This window comes from Zasmidium cellare (genome assembly GCF_010093935.1).
Source record: "Zasmidium cellare ATCC 36951 unplaced genomic scaffold M409scaffold_26, whole genome shotgun sequence".
NCBI classification, from domain to species: domain Eukaryota; kingdom Fungi; phylum Ascomycota; class Dothideomycetes; order Mycosphaerellales; family Mycosphaerellaceae; genus Zasmidium; species Zasmidium cellare.
Genome location: NW_022986970.1, coordinates 1,071 through 18,812, shown reverse-complemented (window position 1 = coordinate 18,812; position 17,742 = coordinate 1,071). Strand labels below are relative to the sequence as shown.

The window sequence follows — 17,742 nt, the reverse complement described above, 5'->3', positions numbered from 1 at the left end:
CGGGGTTGCCTTCGTCCATGGTCCAAAGCTTATCGATCACGATCTCACCCATCTCGGCGAACTCATTGGTCTCTGGCCACACCTTTGTGGAATCGTCCGTTGGATCCCCATCTTCCGCCAGCTGAGCCATCAAACGGTATTTGATGGGTTTGTTGTTTTTGATCCGCCATTACAGATCGTCGAATTGGTAGTTCTTGCTCTGCTTGGCGGCGTCGGCTTTGCTGTGCTTCATGACACCTTGCCAGGGAACAAGTCTCCAGCGGAAATACCTTTCCTCGCCCTTGTCGTTGGTGAACTTGAAAGCATGGATGCTATGCCACTGCTCGGTAGCGAACGAGTAGGAGTGAGCTGGGGATTGGTTCTCCATGAAGTACCTTGCATGTGGATAGTTGTTGAGGAAGTCTTCCATTTTGTTGTCCCGCATTGCTTTGAACTGGTCTAAGAAGCCTTCGCCAGTGCTCACAACGAAACCAAAAGCATTGTTGGTGATGATATCGTAGTGCTTGTGGCCGTCGTCAGACAGAACAAAACGGATTGCGAAGCCGCGGGATCCATTCTCGCCATTGTCCGGCAAGTTCTTGAAGCCCGTGTCCGTGCTGTATCGCATGACTAGGGGAGTCGACGGGTTGGTGAAGATGGGGGCTTTAGAGAGCTTGGAAGCGTCTTTGCTTGGTGTAAAGGGGCCCTTGACGAGCTGGCCTTTTGCGTGGACTGCATAGAGATGTGATCAGTCGAATGGCCATGAGGAAGACAATCGAAGAGGCGTACCAGGTCTGTAATTCTGGGGCGTATCGAATGTCTCACGGATGGTTTTGACGAGTTCGTCAGAGAGCTTCAATAGCTCTGGGTCTTCTGGAAGAGGCATTGCACAAGTCGTGGGCGAGAGTGGGATGTCAGTTCTCTGAGATGTCGGCTGTCTGAGAATAGAAGACTTGAGACCTCGTAATGCCCTCACTGTTCAAATGTTGCCGTGGTATCGACCTGGTAGATGACTTATATCTCAAACCTGACTGGTTCTCGACCACTGTCGTCACAAGACACATTCAACCGCCATTGGCTGCTTTGCAACGTCATCGATTTCCTGTTCCAGACCGTGGTAGTCCATTGACGCTGACCAGAGACAGCCAAATAGGAGCCTATGCCATATCGAGCGATGGCGAGCGAGGTGCCTTTTTGGTAGATCCAAGATACGAGGCATGCATGTATATCAACAACTCACATGTTAAGCATCGGTCAGCTACTTGTTGCTCGGTGGACGCCCCATGACCTTCGGCCGTTCGATTGAGAATCCTGTGTGGTCCATGACTATTTCGTTTTGTTGCTGGCTGCTCGAAAAGTGCTACTGTCGTTGTGGAGGACTCTTGACGACATGATGTTGAGGTGACGTATAAGCAAAAGTCATTTTCCAGGCCAGAGCGCCCCAAGACCCTGCACGTGGCAAACGATCCGTGCACTTTCACAGGTGAAAGTTAAGAAAGGCCGATATAGAGCCGCCCGTTTCCCAAGACTGCACAGCGCGTGGTATTTTGAGTGGAACAATCATCGCCATTACTCGCCCGGGATCTAAGCAGCCTAAAATACGGCTAGAGTCGTAGTGCCTTCTGCTAGGTCGGAGAAACGACAGTTGCCTGCGTTCCATTTTGACCAGATCGCAGGGGGCACATCAGTGAATATCGCGAATCGTGAGATGGAGAGTAAGAGGCTCTGGAGATATTGCGGGAATTGGTCCTAAACTTTTTTCCACTCCGTGACTGTGGTATACAACATGCATTCTCGTACAAGAAGAGGCAAATAAACTCCATCTCGCTCAAAACGATCGTAATCTGGCAAGGGATCAAAACAAGATCAAGAGCATCTTTTCAAACATGGAATGCTCGGCTGATAATGTTTGGCTTGTGGCCTTCGGCAAAGCTCGCCCGCCGCTCTTCGACGTTCTTTGCATCATTGGCTGCGATGATGTCCTCGCCAGTTTCAGGATAATCCATCTTCGACTCGAGATGAGGGAAGAATCGGTTGAACAACCAGTAGAAGACTCCGGCGGCGAAGAACGAGTAGATGTAGCCGATGGCGAACAGGTGCTGGCCACCGAGGGAGACGCTTGTTGTCTCGTTGGCTGATTGCTGGATGTAGTTGACGAACCCAGGCAGCGGTGGGATGCAGCCGATGAAGAAGGCAGCGACTGCACGCCAGTTGGAGCCAAACTTGGGTGAGTATCGGTAGATGCCGTGGAAGTTGTACATGTCAGGAACGGAGACGTTGCCTCGTCGGATGATGAAGTAGTCGGTAATGAGGATGGAGGTCATGGGACCGAGGAAGATGGTGTAGCCGCTGAGGAAAGCGAGGAACTTGGCAGCGGATGCGAGGATTTTCCACTGAAGGTACAGTCAGCAATGGAGGTCTGAGGGAACCACGGAAGAGGACTTTTCACTCACCGGAACAAAGGCCCAGCTACCAATGATGGCAGCCAAGATCTGTCCACGACGGATGTTGATGTACTTGGGACAGAAGGCCATGAGATCGTTGGCAGCACTGATCGAGTTGGCGCTGATGTTGATTCCCAAGGTCACGATGATGAGCCCAATCGCAGCAAATGCGGCAGAAGCGCGGGCAGCGTGCGAGCCGGATTCAAGCCACAGCTCGATGATCTTGATCGGGTTCCACATGACTTGACCGTACGCTGTCTGCGCGGCTGCAGCGGTAAAGATGCCCAAGAGCCCGACGATGGCTACAAACGAATGAGGATCAGCACAGTGGTCGATATGACGAAGGCAACAGAATGTTACTTACTGAAAATGACGGGGATGACAATAGCCTGCACATTCTGTGCGCTGGGCTTGTTGGCGTATCGACTGAAGTCAGCAATGTTCAATCCGAGAGTTGCGTAGTTGCCCAGGACTCCATTGAGATCTGCATGTCTGTTAGGTATCGCTCGTGCCAGCAGGAAAGTGGAGGATGCACATACTCTGGAAGAAAGCCCAGGCGAGGACTGAGCCGCCGATGTGCGGTCCGTCTGTGATGACGGTGCTGTGGCTAATCGTCCCTCCAGCCTTGCGAAGCGTGTCTCCGAAGACCGCCAGAAAGACGGCTGGCGCAATGACACTCTTGAAGGCGAAGAAGTATTGAACCTAGTCGAGATTAGTCAAACCGAGCAATGAATGTGGTTGGGCAAGTGTGTCGCACCTTGGTATAGGGGATGCACAGGAACGGCAGCTGGAGGAGGAAGTAAAGAAGCAAGGCAACCATTCCCTTGGTGGTAATGCCTTGATCAGCTCCAATGTGATTCGAGATGTTCGCAAAGCTTGGCCAGATGGCAGTAAGCAGTACTTCCATACACTGGCCACCGGTGGTCGTCTGCACTCTGGCAAGATTTAGCTTGATGTCAAACAACGCTGATGAAGTTTTGAGACTCACCCAAGCCAGACAATGGCGAGAACGCATCGGGACAGGACTACAAAGTAACTGAAAAAGTACCCGAAGGGCATCCTGGCGAGGACCGGGAAAGGGGTATGAAGTGTTGCGCCCATGCGTCCGTTGATGGTAATGACCAAGCCCATTATTGTGTTGCCCAGGACGCAGGCACCGATGGCCATTCTCCAATCCAGGCCGATTTGGATCATTGATGAAGCTGAATGATAGCATGTCAACCGACGACCTCGTACTGCGAACACCCATACTGTACACACTTACCAACTTCCCAGTTCGACACTGCCCAGGCATCTGCCATCCAGTATGCAACGTACGCACCCCAATTCCATGTTCGCTTCGAGGGAGGGATGGGATCGAAATCGGCATTCGACGCATTCTTCGTCGCCGCAAAACTGCTGGGCTCCTGTCGCACTGCGAGGCTGAATCCAGGGAGGCGGCTTCGGAGCTTGCCTACGTGGCCAGCAGCCACGGGCTGCTCGACGGCAGAGGCAACGGGCGAGGCATGCTTCTCGCTGTAGTCGAAGACCTTGTTATCGCCGGTGGATCCCATTGTATAAGAATGCCGCTGTGGGGTCGTGTGCTGGGCTCCTTGAACTTAGGCCCGGGACAGGCCTTTTTAATGTAGCTCACGCCAGTATCGTGCTAGGGACGTACAGATAAGCGAAAAGCAAGACAGGAAAATTTTCTGATGCAGTCGGCTACTGTTTCCCGTTCGATGAGCTGGGCTCTGTCGAGTGCAGTGATGGATGCGAAGGAAAGCGGCTTTGAACGCTGGAGATGTGCGTGTGAGAGATAAGAGGATGACGCCGAGGACGTGTGTCGTCGAGCTGATCTCCTGCAACGATATCAGTGGTGGGCGGGGCAGGCCGTGTTACTCGATCACATCGAGCAACGAGGTGCCCGCCAAGGACCCCAGATGCCCCAGGCCTCCTCCTATCACTGCCGTCATAGCTTGCTTTGACGCTACACCTTATCTCGTCATGTGCAGCCTACCTTATCGCACGTGGCTGGTAAGCAATCATCCGTGCGCGCCGCCGGCGGCCACGGCCTATATGCGTCTGGGCCCGGAAACACCGAAGGCTGGAGAGCTGATGCTGCATACATACCTTTCAGGTGTACTGTCTCCATTTAGTGCTATAGCCTTGTTCGGAATTTCGCAGAAATCATACCGCGATACCCGACCAAATCGAACAAAACCAGCGGTTCGAGCATCGGCTAGCAGGTCTTCTGCCTTGATCCCGAGCCAACGAGTCGTGAGACATCAATTCTTCAACAACAGGCAGCTCAAGCTCGGAATGCCTCAAGTCCTGACGATGCTTGCGGGTGCGTTTGGTGGCAGTATCGGGCTGCGACGTCCGAGACGGGTCGCTACATCGGCGTAAACTCAATGTGTTCCTGTGTGCGGAAATGAGTTGGCAGGCACAAGAGAGCCACAGCTGGTCGAGCACAACGCCCAAGAAGCGTACGCTGACCGAGTACGACCGGCAAAGAGAACATCCACAGATGTAATGGGAAACGTCCGTGGGAGAGTGGAAGCAACTCAAGTTCCGCCGGAGCCCGCTGTTGAAAACAGACTCAACGTCACAGAATCGCACGATGGCAAGAGAAGCGGATGCAGAGGACTGCAGTCCCCACATCCAGGCCTGTCTCAATTGCTTTGAGGCCACATGGGCACGAGCAAGGAGGATTTGGGCCGCTCTGCGGGCGATGAGGGTATATTGTTGGCTTCTCAGCTCTTGTCCACAGGCCTGCCTTGCCATCCCATCTTTGCTACTGCTGGCAAGTTGGAGGTTGGAGCAGTACTTCTCGTCCTCGAACAGCGTCGTACGTCTCGTCCTGTAGCCTGCCCGATTCTTGTGCTACCATCAGGGTCGCACCGTCTGTATGTCGCCGGCCATCAGGATTCTGGTTTGGTCTTGATCGCTGTGCCGCCGTCGATGCTTGTCAGCGCCGTTGTGGTGGCGGAGCGAAGCAAAATGCAGACGATGAACACCCCAGCCATCTTTGAACCCCTGACCGGGACCGGAGACAGTTCCGGCGCGGATCGTTTCCGCCGTTCTTCTTCCCAAACATCACCTTTCGGCAATCACACCCACTCTGAGCACAGCTGCAACATCGTCCGAAGATCGAAAGAGCTGATTGAAGTTCACAGCAGATCAGGAGCCAAGAGCTAACGTCCTGGGTCAGCAGCATTCGGACAGGCGACAAGCACTCTGGCCCCAGACCCCGATCAGTCTGGATTCGGCAGCGCCTCACTTCTCGGTCTACGCCATATACCTACTTCGACAGTCAGCAGGAGACACGCTTCTGAGCGACATGCGCGCACGACTATCTAGCCGTCGGAAGATGCTGTTGTCTGTTGCGCCGATGAGGCTGCTCTGCGGCGGCGGCGACGGTGATGGTGGGCTGGTCTTGCCCAAGCCGTCCTAACTCATCTGTATCGATGGAAAAGTGCTACTACTTGCCGAGATGTGTCATACATAATGTCAGCGCAAGTTGAGATATGTTGCCTCGGGTATTTTTTCCTAGCTGCCTAGCGTTGGAGACCTACCTCGCCGCAGTAGTACTCTCGGCACAACGGCACCTACACGACGTTAGCTTCTCACCAAACTACGCTCTGCGAGTACTATCGGAAGAGCAGCTATTGCGTGTAGAAACCGAGAGACTGGTTGCGGCCATTGACTGCTGACAGCCCGCCTGCAGACTGGCTATTTCTTTGACTACGAATTGCGCTCCAGCATCGGCGAGGCAGGCACTTACTTCTGTCATCCCCATACGAGATTTCTAGCTGTCAGCGTAGCTCGCACAATCGTTATCTATAAGAGCACATGGTTCGATGCGCTATATCGATATAATAGCCACGAAGACGGTCGATCTCGTTAACGTACAGTCGTTATCAGACAGCCCTAAGGGTGACAGCTTCTGGACTGTGGAAAACAGAGCATGGACGGATTCAAATGAAGTCCTGGTTTGAACAACACCACGCCAGACGTACCCTGCACTTATCTTATTGACATTCATACCTCTGGAGAAGCGGCGATACCCAACTACGATACCGCCGTAGCTCAATATGGAGGGTGCTAGCCAGCGACAAACACACATCCCGCCGAAGTTGGCGAAGATATCAACGTTGTCATCGTCAACCAACCGAAGAACAGCTCGAGCGGGCTCGATGCGCATCATTGGCGTTTCCATGATGAACGTGTCTACGATCTTGGATGTGGCCGAGGCGTCTACAGTGCCCCCGAGAACAATATGCGGATCAGGAATGCAGGCCATCAGCCAGCTTTGAGAGATACCTTGCAACTCTACAAATACACGTATATGGATGACGTTAGAACAGCACCGAGTCCACGGCTCAGGGTAAGGACGTCTTCTCCTCTCGGCAGATGTGCCATGCTGATCCTGTCGACTTATACTCTGGATGATTCACTGCGACACCCTGCTGCACATGGTCATGGGTATGAAGACTGCGTGGGTGATGAGCGGTGCTTCGGATGTCACAAAACATCCTGCGCCTTACGCCGCCGGCTACTTGGAGCATGATGAGCCTGCATATGGTAAAGCGACGTGCGACCTGCATGTGTCTCATGGCTTCAATCGATGACAACGTTATACACAAGACAGCCCAGAAAAATGAAGAGTGCTCCAAGACTAACGACAGACCATCTCACGGCCATGACTGCAGTGACGATGTCGTGCACGCATTCTAGCCATCAGGCAACTCTAGGAGCCACAGATGAGCGGCAGAAGGGACTTCTGCGAGGTCAAAGACCGTGCAAAGTCGCCACGGAGCGAGAATCTGGGAGCATCGGAGCAATGGCCTTTTACGACATGGGGAAAGCGCATTTTGACTTTCAAACACTGCAGTATGTCCATGCAACAAATAGATTATTGCAGAGTGCCTGGTGAGAGCATTTCAATGCGAAGAAGAGTCACAGCCCGACTTAATGGTCTTCTCTGAATCGAGGATGCGCTGCCTCGCCATGCTGCTCATGCGAGCATTCAGGCTCGAGGTGTGGGTAGAGGTTTGAGCTGCTCCAAGATCTCATGCACCACCGATTGCTGGAAGGCAACTCTTGTCTCCAGAACTCCTCTTGAGTGACGGAGGTTTCACCCTGAAGTTCGGCGGGACCGAACTCCTGCAGCCTGTGTCGACTTCACCTGCTTGCATGACCCTCACTGGCCGGATGGGGAGTTCGTGCATTGGTGCACTCCCCTAAGGATATCTCCGTTCGATGATGTGATGCAAGGTCCATCGCCTTCGAAAATATCACCTATCGGACTCGCCACCCCCGGAGCGTTCAACTCCGGGCTAAAAATGCACGCCGAAGCAGCAGTCGATGCTTCTAGGAGTATGGACCACTCATGTTGTCAATGCGAGCCACGCACCAGGAACAAGATAGAGTCTAGTGAACTGGCGCGGTCAATGCCAGAGCAAAATGTTCGAACGGCGGCACTCCACGGCAAGGATCCGGCCAAGAGCGATGCAACTCCTTTAGTGCTCGAATCCAGACGAGATCTATTGTGTATGCCGCTCGAGTCTCATGCCTGCCTCGCATGCAGCGCATGACGGTTTTGACATGGACTCGCTGTCAGATCTGCTCCGAGGACTTTTGAGGAGAGCACAACGTCCAGCCACTCGACGGATCAGGCTTCGAGACACCCCAGAGCCTAGCAGATCTAGTATCGTAACTCCATGCAACTGCCACATGCTGCCACCCGTCAAGCTCACGAGGCTGATCGCCCACCGAAAGAGCTCACATCAAGGGCTAAAGTTTGAGCATTGCGCTTTTATGGGCACACTATGCTAGCCTCGGCGACATTGCCCAATTCGGGTGGCGCGACGAGAAGGCTGCGGCGAACATGGCTCGCATCTTCAAGACGGTTGAGGCTTTGAATGAGAGACTAGCCATTCAAGACTTGCGGTATTTCATTCTTCGTACTTAATTCGTTGGTGCTGAGAAGCAACCCGATCGAGCTTTTACTCGCCACCCTTCTTATCATTCAGTGACCTGCAACTATGGTCTCTCTTCCGGGAACGCAACTGTTCGAAGCCACGTTTTTGCTTCGTCGCTGGAGCTACTCAATCGAATCTGCGTTCTTGCCATCGACATCGTGCAAATCAATCCTGCCGGCTTCTCACGCTGCCTTTGAGGATCTAATTTCCGACCCTCCATTCCATGTAGCTGCTACTGGACGTATTCTGCGTGAGAAGGTGGACAGGATAGCGATTCTGGACAACTATGAAGGTCTGCAGACAGAAGAAAAGCAACGAGCGTTGAAGATACTGGGCTTTGTAGCCCATGCATACATATGGGGAGATGGGAATACGGAAATCTTGCAGCAGCTGCCGCCTCAACTGGCTATCCCACTACATAGCCTGGCCGAGGAGCTGGGAATAGCGCCCTTGGCAACCTATGCCACCACAGTGTTGTGGAACTGCTCGCTCATCCAGCCGGAGAGAGGATGGTGCCCTGAGAATGTTGAGGTTGACTTGACTTTCACGGGTACAAGCGATGAAGAGCTGTTCTATGCAGTCAGGTGAGATGACTTGTTTTCATCACAAGGGAGATGCTTCACTGACAAATTCGCACAGTGCATGCGTCGAAGCTGCAGGAGCTGAGGCTGTTAATAGCCTCATCCTCATTGCCTCATCCATTTCCCATGCCCACGAAGCGGGAGTCCAACCAGACGAAAAACTCATCGTTGGACTGTTTGACTGCACTATCACTGCTCTGGCCCAAATGGTGCGGCTGCTCAAACAAGTCCTCAAAATGAAGTCTGAGTTGTTTTACTGGAAGATGAGGCCATACTTTGCAGGCTGGGGGCTTGTGAAGGGTGAAGAAACGGGGCTTCGTGCCGGAGTGCATTACGCTGGGATTGATCCACCGGGTGAGACGAGAAAGTATGTTGGAATCTCGGCGGCTCAGTCATCATTATTTCAGACCATAGACGTGCTGCTGGGCGTCCAACATGACGAGCATCAGCATTCGATGCTTCGGAACGTACGATCGCACATGCCTCGCGATCACAGGCACATGGTGGAAGAGCTCGAGGCGTCGTACAGTAGTACCATCAAGCTGTATGTCGAAGGCACTCCGGCTCTGCTGCCTGCGTACAACGGCGTCCTGGACCAGATCGTTAGGTTCCGCCGAGTCCATCTCTCCGCTGCGACCAAATACGCCGTGCGAGAAGCGGACCGACGGGGCAAGACGTCTTTTGGTCTTGCGAAGGGAACTCAGGCTGGAGGTGGCGCCATTGGAGCTGGTGGATCAGACCTCAAACCATTCTTGCAAGGGCTGGTGAACTGCACCAGAGCCACGAGGATCTCCACGTCGACGCTGATCGAACGATCTGTTGGTGAATGAGACAGGCCTGAATACCCAGAAAATCTCGGTCTGGCATTCTGCGGCATCCGTCAATGAAGCAGACGCATTTATGATACATGCTGTCCCACGATTCGGGCTGTCGCAGTTTCAACGCTATCAGCCATAGTTCTAGAGGATTCGGCCACCTCGTCCTCGTTGCTCCGACGACATCATCCCGCCCGAACGCCTGTGCAGCGTCGCAACCTTGCCCTTCTGCCCTTCTCGTATTCATGACGTACGGATCTGATTGTCCTGCTACGCACTCGGCAAGTGCTCTCATAAGCTGTTCCCTGATGAATTCAGGCCCAGTAATGACTGAAATCACATTCGACGTGGTTCGTAAGATTTCTTGCTGGGAACACTGCTACGAGGGATTCTATCTCATCGTCCGCCGCTCGGATCGTCGGCTGCCATTCCAAGATCGATTTACGACAGATCGATTTTGTTCAGACGGCATTAATAGGATCACTGGAAGCCCTAAAGTGGTAATCCTTCGACGTTCCATCCTTTCTACCCACACAGCATGGGAGGCATGACAAGAAGATCGCTGAGATAAAATGCTCTTGCTGCAGCGTCCCCAACTTTTCCCGGAACGAATTTCCATCCGTTCGCAATCATGGGCTTTGCTCGATCACAGGGTCTAACATGGCATGGCCTCTGGCATGTTATCTTGTTCATCACGAGCGCCACGGCACATTTCTACCCCCATGGACCATACGGAAAGCCGCGAGTTCTTGAGAGAGACGTTGTAGTGGTTGGTGGTGGCGCTGCTGGGACGCACGCTGCGGTTCGGCTGCAGCAAGAAGGAAAGTCAGTTGCACTTTTGGAAAGGGAAGACCGACTCGGCGGGCACGTCAATACCTATGTCGATCCATCGACCGGAAAGACCTTCGATTATGGAGTTATCATTTTCATCGATGTCCCCGTTGTGACGGATTATTTCAACTACCTGGGCGTTCAGTGGAAAGATTTCGGCAACGATCCACCGAGCGAGTACGCCGACATCTCGACAGGCCAGGTAGTTCCTCAGGCTCGGGTTCCAATATCACCGGCAACATTACAGAAGCGTTTGGGATCTGGATCGAACATTTGAAGGAGTACCCATGGCTGACTGACGAGGCTGGCTACAATTTGCCCAGCCCTGTGCCAGAAGAACTCTTCCTACCATTTGGAGACTACCTTGTGAAGTATGGCATGGGAGGCGTGGCCGAGCAGCTGTTCTACACAAACCTTGCCGGCAACATCCTCGCCCAGCCGACGTTTTACATGATGAAATGGCAGAACCTGCCCGGAAAAACGAGCACCATAATCACGCAAGCTGAAGGCGACAACCAAGCTATTTGTATGTTGTGCATCGTAAAGGCAGATAATTGATAGCTGACTTCATTTCCAGACAATGCTGCCTTGGCTAAACTCGGTAACGGAACGAATGTCCTCCTTCAAAGCCATGTCTACCAAATACGAAGAAGCGATGATCAAGTCGAAGTGAGTTTCTCAACGCCTCATGGACTCACCACAATCCGAGCGTTGCAACTTGTAATGGCAATTCCTCCCAAGGTGCAGACGCTCCAGTTCCTCGATCTCACTAGCAATGAGCGAAACCTTTTTGGCCAATTCAACAATAGCTACGTCTGGAACTCAGTCTTTTTGAACACCGGCGCTCCCACGGACATGGCGATCAACAATTTCGACCCCGACGCACCGCTGGGCATACCTGCGATGCCCGCCACTGCTGTGCTGTATCCATCCTCAAATGTGCCCAATGCGTACGAAGTGGAGTATGGCTCCGCGCACTATCTGCCAGATGCGTACGTAAAGGAGCAGATGTTTGCAAGTGTAGCCCAACTGCAGAAAGCGTATGGATTCTCCCCGCCAAATGGTACTGAAGTCGAACTGGCGGAGTTCCACGACCACTCACCTTATTTATTTACTGTCTCTGAGGATGCGATTAAAGCTGGCTTTTACGATCAGCTGAACGCTTTGCAGGGTCAGCAGAGGACTTGGTGGACAGGCTCTGCATTCGAAACGGAGGCATCTCCAGGCATCTGGAACTTCACCGAGACACAAATCCTTCCAGGGCTACTCGCCGCGTTGGGCGGAGAATAGTGACGGAATCATGCCATCGCTGTCAATGCCGAGTAGAGTATACAACTTTCATAGACATAGCCATGAAGATGATTTCCCAGAATACAACCAAACAAGCACTCCACATTTGCTGCGCTTGGACAGAGGGAACAACAAAGAAGTACCTCACGCCACACAAGTGCTATATTTCAGCGGGCTTTTTGAAGCTCCATAGATACATTGACATTCAGTGACCACATCGTTCTGCCATCCCACCGTTTCATCAGCTGCGAGGGCCTCCTTCATGCTTTCGTGTCAATGGGACTGGCAACCGAAGCCTTGTTCTGCACTTCTTCAAGGAAGTCATTGGACTCTGCCGCATACTTGCATCTTGCACGGATGGCGGGACCGTATCGGTAGAATAAGAATGGCAATGGAACGCAAGCTAATGACAGAAATGCCGGAATGGATGATGCCCAATGGATACCCAGAGCAGCGTACATCTTTGAGTCATCATGTTGTTAGCTGTGGCTCGGCGAAGGTTCCTGTGTGTACTCACCTGGCTTGTAAAGAGTGGGAACACTGCGCCTAATGTTGATCGCATGACCGTATTGGCAGCAAGTGCTGAAGCGGCGTATATGGTGTAGGAGTCGACAAGGTAGTTCATGATGCCGAGCCAAATGTAACATACGGACCTCGGCTTTATTAATTATATTGTTGACTCGTTCCCCCTCCCCCCTTCGCCCCCCCCCCCCCCCCCCCCCCCCCCCCCCCCCCCCCCCCCCGATAGGGGGGGTCCTCTTAACCTTTGAAACCTGTTCGATGGGGCGGCGAAGGGGAAACAATCACACTTTTTTTTACATTCTTTTTACAATTCTTTTTTTTTTTACACCTGCGTAGACTTGACTCTTCACCTGCTAGACCCTTCTTTTTTTCTTTCGCTTGACCAACCAATTAAGTTCTTTGGTTTTTGTTTTGGACCCTGAACATTTTAGGTGTGGGGGGGGGGGGGGGGAAGAGGGAGAGCCCGTAGCCAAAGGGTGCTCCTGCGATGATGGAGACCATGAAGTTGATGGATGGGTAGTTCGTCCAGGCAAACCAGAACAGTCTAGATTATCACATGGTTAGCCTGAGCCAATTGTCCGTTCTTTATAACTGACCCGATTGGAATGGCTACTGCGCCGACCATGCATACCGGCAGGCGAGTCTCGGGCGGCGCAAAACCGTCATGTCGGTCAGAGACTCGAGCATATCGACGATCCTCCCAGACAGCCGTCAAGACGGCGAGGATGGTCCCCACCGCCACCTGCAAAGCACTGTCAAGATCTGAGTCTTGGGTTGCAAGACGAAGGACTTACCCCAAGGAATGCAAGACCCCCAACGCCGGGCGACCAGCCTCGCCCTTCCTGATAGACAATTGGGAAGGCACCGAAGCAGAGATAAAGCGTCCCATAGATGACCGCGTGATATGTGCTGAGTAACAGCACGATTGGTTCGAGCAGGAGGAGTGTGAGAGGTCTCGACAGTGCGATCTTGAACGTTTCCTCGAACGTATTGCCTTGCTGCACATCAACCTCGCTTCGATAGACACGACCAGTTATCTTCGAAAGCTTCTTGGCTCGCTGCCGAAGCAGAGCTGGCGCATACGTCTCTGGGCAACAGACAGATCCAATGATCCACAAAGCTCCAGTGAAAATGGCCATTATGCCTTGTATCCAACGCCAACCGATCGACTCCCCAACGAATCCTCCTACTATGGGGCCGAAGATGGGCCCAAGAGCGGGAGCAGCAGAGAAGACAGCAATAGCGAAACCACGTTGCTTTGCTGGGAACATGTCGGCAATTACGCCTCCTGAGTTGGTCAAGGAGCTTGACCCAAAGGCCCCAGCGAGGAATCGGAGGATGAGGAGTGTGGCGACGTTCTTTGCCCCCGCGCCACCAGCGTTGAAAGCCGTCAAGCCTGCGTATGTCGTCGTGAAGAGGATTTGACGGCCGTAGATTTCGGACAAGGGTGCCCATCTTTCGGGTCATCATGCGTTAGTTGCCTTGTTGCATGCTTTGAAATTGACTCACAGCAACGGGCCCAGCGCGAAGCCCAGAACACATAGACTCACACCCAGTGTGAACCTGCCAATGTGTCAACAGCTTTGATTGATATCCAAGTCAATGCCTCTCACGTACACCTCTTCTCCCATGCCCAGCTCTTGCTGGATCTCCTTCGCTCCACCGGTGTAGGCCGAGCTCACGAATGAGACGGCCAACGAGGCACCCGCATTGATCAAGGTCAACGTCCAACGCTGGACAGCGGTGTAGCCCATGGGATCTCGAGGGTCATGGTCGATCCAAGTCACAAGGTACGGCTCGCTGTCTGTCCCTGACCCGTCATACTGCCACTGAAGGACGTCGTCGGTGACGCCTGCCTGGTCTAACACCTGCGCGAAGTGGGGAATTGAATGATTATCTTTTGCTTTGGCCGGAACGCTTGCTGCCATGTTGGTGTTGTGGATGATGACGATTCTGCTTGGCGCTTGGCAGAGAGAGAGAGGGGGGAATGCAGCAGTGGTATGCCAGAAAGGCCACGGTCTTTCCAATTAAGCTCAACTGGCTTTTACAGCCTGCAAGGACGGTTCGCCCGAAAACCCGACGTCGATCTTCATAATCACTACGAACAGCCCTGCGAGGAGACTCAAAAAGAGTCGGTGACTAATCGGGTTGAGAGGAGGCTGTATTCTTTGCCGGCCGAAGCCTTCGTTGCGATAGTGAAGTCCATCGCTGCTAAGTGATTTTCGTATCCTTGAGATCATGCCTTGAGAGATCCCTCTCATTGAGGAGCTGGCTTTTGACGCACTGGCGAGCTCTCATTCTATTCCATTGTCTCGATTCATGTTGGCTACATCTGATTTACCACCAAACCGCTCACGCTGACTCCACAGTTTTCGGTCATTCCACATGTAAAGCTTCGCCGTCTCCTTCATTCCCTCTTGGATGCTCTGCAGCCTTGTTCGTGCATCCAATTACCAGGCCAAACGAGTCGTAGCCTTCGTTGAAGGTGATTTGATCCGAGAAGTTCTCCAAAGGATACCACTGCCGCAGGTCTCGCCGTAGCAGAATGTCGAAGATGTGGAGAGAAAGCATTTGGCTGGACATGAGTAGGAAACTACCACGGTGGTCCAACAAAAGCGACAGCAAGGTTTGGAACGCTTCATTCGGCATCTTCTCGATCCTGTATGCAGTATTAGCCGAGACGTCTTCATGTATCGCTAGTCGGAGACAGATGTCGCTCACTGATGATTGTATATGCTGAATTCACCTGCGACTGGGACCAGACACAGAATGCCAATGGAGAACTTCTGTGCGAGAGTGTGCCAGCTCTTCCCATACCCAAGTCTTCGTTTGAGGGTTGCATATGACTTGTCGTACTGGCCGGAGAGATTGTGCAACGGTTGATTGGATGCGTCGTGAAGGTGCGGGTATGCTCCTACCATCAAATCTCTGAGCGTCGCGGAAGCAGCCTTTTTCTGTCCCTCTCGTGGCCGGAGTTGCTTCACCTTGCTATGGCCGTACTTGAACTGCCTGACCGTTTCTGCATTATGCTGCGACTGGTGGTTTTCAAAGAGGCGATTGCGGTGTTCAACTAGACGGACGAGGTGGTATCTTCGAAGTACCGATGTGATGAATGAAGTGCTATCAAGATCATCAAGTGCCTTGACTGTAGCCGCTACATCGTCCGAAGGCTGTGGTGCTGTCGAGCCTGGCATTCTCCGTGTAAAGTGGCATGCATCTCTGAGTTGGAGGAAGGCTTCGGGACTACCGGTTGCGTAGAAGAGGCGAAGTAGCAGTGACCAGCAGGATATCTGATGCGGCAGAACCATGGTCTTGATCTGCTCGCGGATGACGACTGGAGAGATTGTATAGCTGGGAAGCCGAGACAATTGACCACTGCTGAGACTGTCATTGAGGTGGTCGTCAGCAGCGAAACCCGATATCGCGTCGAGACTGGTGGAGAGGGGCATATGTTCCGTCATCACAGGGGTTGGAATCAGTATACGCCGAGTGTCTTGTGAATTGTCTATTGTGGATGCTCGTGTATTGCGAGCGTGAACCTCGTCAATCTGACTCATTGACAACCTGCCTGTATTTGTTGAACGAGGACGATCCTGGAAGCAGCTTGGAAGATCTCGCTCCCTGTATGGAGCAGTTCCCAGAGCAGCATCGCTGGAGCTCCATGCAGCCGTTTCGACTTCGTCTTGTCCTGTGCTTGGTCCGAGCCAGGACGAGAGAAGCTGCTCGCACAGCTGGACCAGCTCGCTTTGGAGCTGTACGAGATGGTGCGGGTACCGGTTGAACATGTTGCCCATCGCCTTTTCGATCTCATCTCGCAAAATGTGGAATCGCTGCGTCCGCATGAGCTTGGAGGTCAGGCTAGCCTTGCGCGAGATGCGTACCTCGTGAATGTCGGACAGCGCAGCGTTGGCCGACGCCATTTCTGTTTCAGTCTTCCCCCATCGATGGTGTAGCAGCTTCAGTCGCTGGATGCCTTTACGAGTTGAGGTTAAGAAGACGCCCCAGTGCGTTGACCGGGCTCTGCTGTCGAACGGCTGAGCAAGGAAGAGCCGAAATGCTTTCGCTGAGTCACAGTCATGTGACTGGTCTTCTTGAGGGCCATGCTACAGCCGCTGACAAACATTTCACGAGCTTTGAGCAAAGCATGCAAAGTCCGGCACCCGAAACTCCGAAGCCTGATGACCCTGCCTACTCAGTGCGAACATCGCACATGCGTTTCTCGAGAACCGCAACAGGTCAACGCACGAGCACTTAAACCAACGCTCCTGCATTGCAGCCACATCTGTGTTGTACTTCGACAGCCTTCCATCGCGCTTCCCAGCTCGTACCACTTCACTCGATTTTGCAAACGAACACATATCCAACGCTCGCAATGTCGTCCGGGCCACCTCCACCCCCAAATCGCTACATCACCACCAACAGCTTGTTGGGCAAATCGACGTTCTCTTCACTCCCGCCCAGTCTGGTTGAGGAGGCAGATCTGGGTGGAGCCGTCCAGCGCCTCGTCTACTCGAGTCTCTCATCACCTTCTCTGACCAAGTCCGCCGATCTTGAGGGCTACAAGTCGCTTTTGCCAAAACCAACAGAATACAACCTTGTCAGACCCGACGGAGGTCCCAACGTTTGGTACCTCGACGTGCCGCCGAGCAGCTCTTCGCCAATGCATCGAACTGTCAGTATCGACTTCGTGGTTGTGGTGCAAGGGCAGATTGAGCTGGAGCTGGACGAGGGAGAGAAAAGGGTTGTGAAGGCGGGAGACGTTGTCGTGCAGCGGAGTACCATGCACGCATGGCACAACAGGAGTGAGAGCGAGTGGGCTCGGATAGTTACTGTTATAATGCAGTGTCAAGAAGTCGAGCTTGAAAACGGGAGGAAGCTAGGCTTAGAGTTCGTAGGTTAATCGAGGTAGAAGGAGTTTAACAAGCGCGGGAGTATAAGAGCGCTAAGATATTATATAGTTATTCGCCTTTTCGTTCGTCTAGGTTTAAGAATCCGTAGTCGGCTAGTACCTAGAAGATCGATCGTAAAAGTAAAAATTAGGTAGCTATCTTATTAGATTAATTCCTTAACTATACTTCTCTCGCTATTCTAGACTTATCGAAGAGAAGATCTAGTTCCTCTAAATTATATCCGTAGATTTAAATACTTACGATAACGTCCGTAGAAAAATAAGAACTATAATCGTAAATAGGAACTCTTAAGGATAATTAACTTAGCTAGGTATACTAGATTACGTTAAGCTTAGAGTTAATATTTACGAGGTAGATATATTATTTAGTAATATAAGTACTAATACTTAGTTTTAATATATTAGTAT

The 17,742-nt window shown here is 52.5% G+C and overlaps 6 protein-coding genes across 6 annotated transcripts; 2 read left to right on the top strand and 4 right to left on the bottom strand.

Moving 5' to 3' along the window:
- Positions 1-169: 169 nt before the first annotated feature.
- M409DRAFT_56564 (uncharacterized protein) lies at positions 170-865 on the bottom strand (the record flags this gene model as incomplete). Its single annotated transcript, XM_033813330.1, has 2 exons — positions 170-711; positions 769-865. The coding sequence occupies 2 exons, from the start codon at positions 863-865 to the stop codon at positions 170-172; spliced, it is 639 nt and encodes a 212-aa protein (XP_033665165.1).
- A 994-nt stretch (positions 866-1,859) lies between these two features.
- Positions 1,860-3,976, bottom strand: M409DRAFT_56563 (uncharacterized protein; the record flags this gene model as incomplete). The annotated part of the gene is made up of 7 exons (XM_033813329.1): positions 1,860-2,372; positions 2,433-2,725; positions 2,788-2,907; positions 2,963-3,125; positions 3,181-3,358; positions 3,412-3,625; positions 3,688-3,976. The coding sequence occupies 7 exons, from the start codon at positions 3,974-3,976 to the stop codon at positions 1,860-1,862; spliced, it is 1,770 nt and encodes a 589-aa protein (XP_033665164.1).
- A 4,473-nt stretch (positions 3,977-8,449) lies between these two features.
- M409DRAFT_56562 (uncharacterized protein) lies at positions 8,450-9,797 on the top strand (the record flags this gene model as incomplete). The annotated part of the gene is made up of 2 exons (XM_033813328.1): positions 8,450-8,970; positions 9,026-9,797. 2 exons carry the CDS (start codon positions 8,450-8,452, stop codon positions 9,795-9,797), a joined length of 1,293 nt encoding a protein of 430 aa, XP_033665163.1.
- A 1,494-nt stretch (positions 9,798-11,291) lies between these two features.
- M409DRAFT_67840 (uncharacterized protein) lies at positions 11,292-14,353 on the bottom strand (the record flags this gene model as incomplete). Its single annotated transcript, XM_033817578.1, has 9 exons — positions 11,292-11,428; positions 12,101-12,125; positions 12,194-12,364; positions 12,421-12,556; positions 12,850-12,969; positions 13,022-13,167; positions 13,220-13,880; positions 13,935-13,988; positions 14,043-14,353. The coding sequence occupies 9 exons, from the start codon at positions 14,351-14,353 to the stop codon at positions 11,292-11,294; spliced, it is 1,761 nt and encodes a 586-aa protein (XP_033665162.1).
- A 448-nt stretch (positions 14,354-14,801) lies between these two features.
- On the bottom strand, positions 14,802-16,345 carry M409DRAFT_56559 (uncharacterized protein; the record flags this gene model as incomplete). The annotated part of the gene is made up of 2 exons (XM_033813327.1): positions 14,802-15,084; positions 15,147-16,345. 2 exons carry the CDS (start codon positions 16,343-16,345, stop codon positions 14,802-14,804), a joined length of 1,482 nt encoding a protein of 493 aa, XP_033665161.1.
- Positions 16,346-16,797: 452 nt separating this feature from the next.
- On the top strand, positions 16,798-17,325 carry M409DRAFT_25152 (uncharacterized protein; the record flags this gene model as incomplete). Its single annotated transcript, XM_033807563.1, has 1 exon — positions 16,798-17,325. One exon carries the CDS (start codon positions 16,798-16,800, stop codon positions 17,323-17,325), a length of 528 nt encoding a protein of 175 aa, XP_033665160.1.
- Positions 17,326-17,742: the final 417 nt, after the last annotated feature.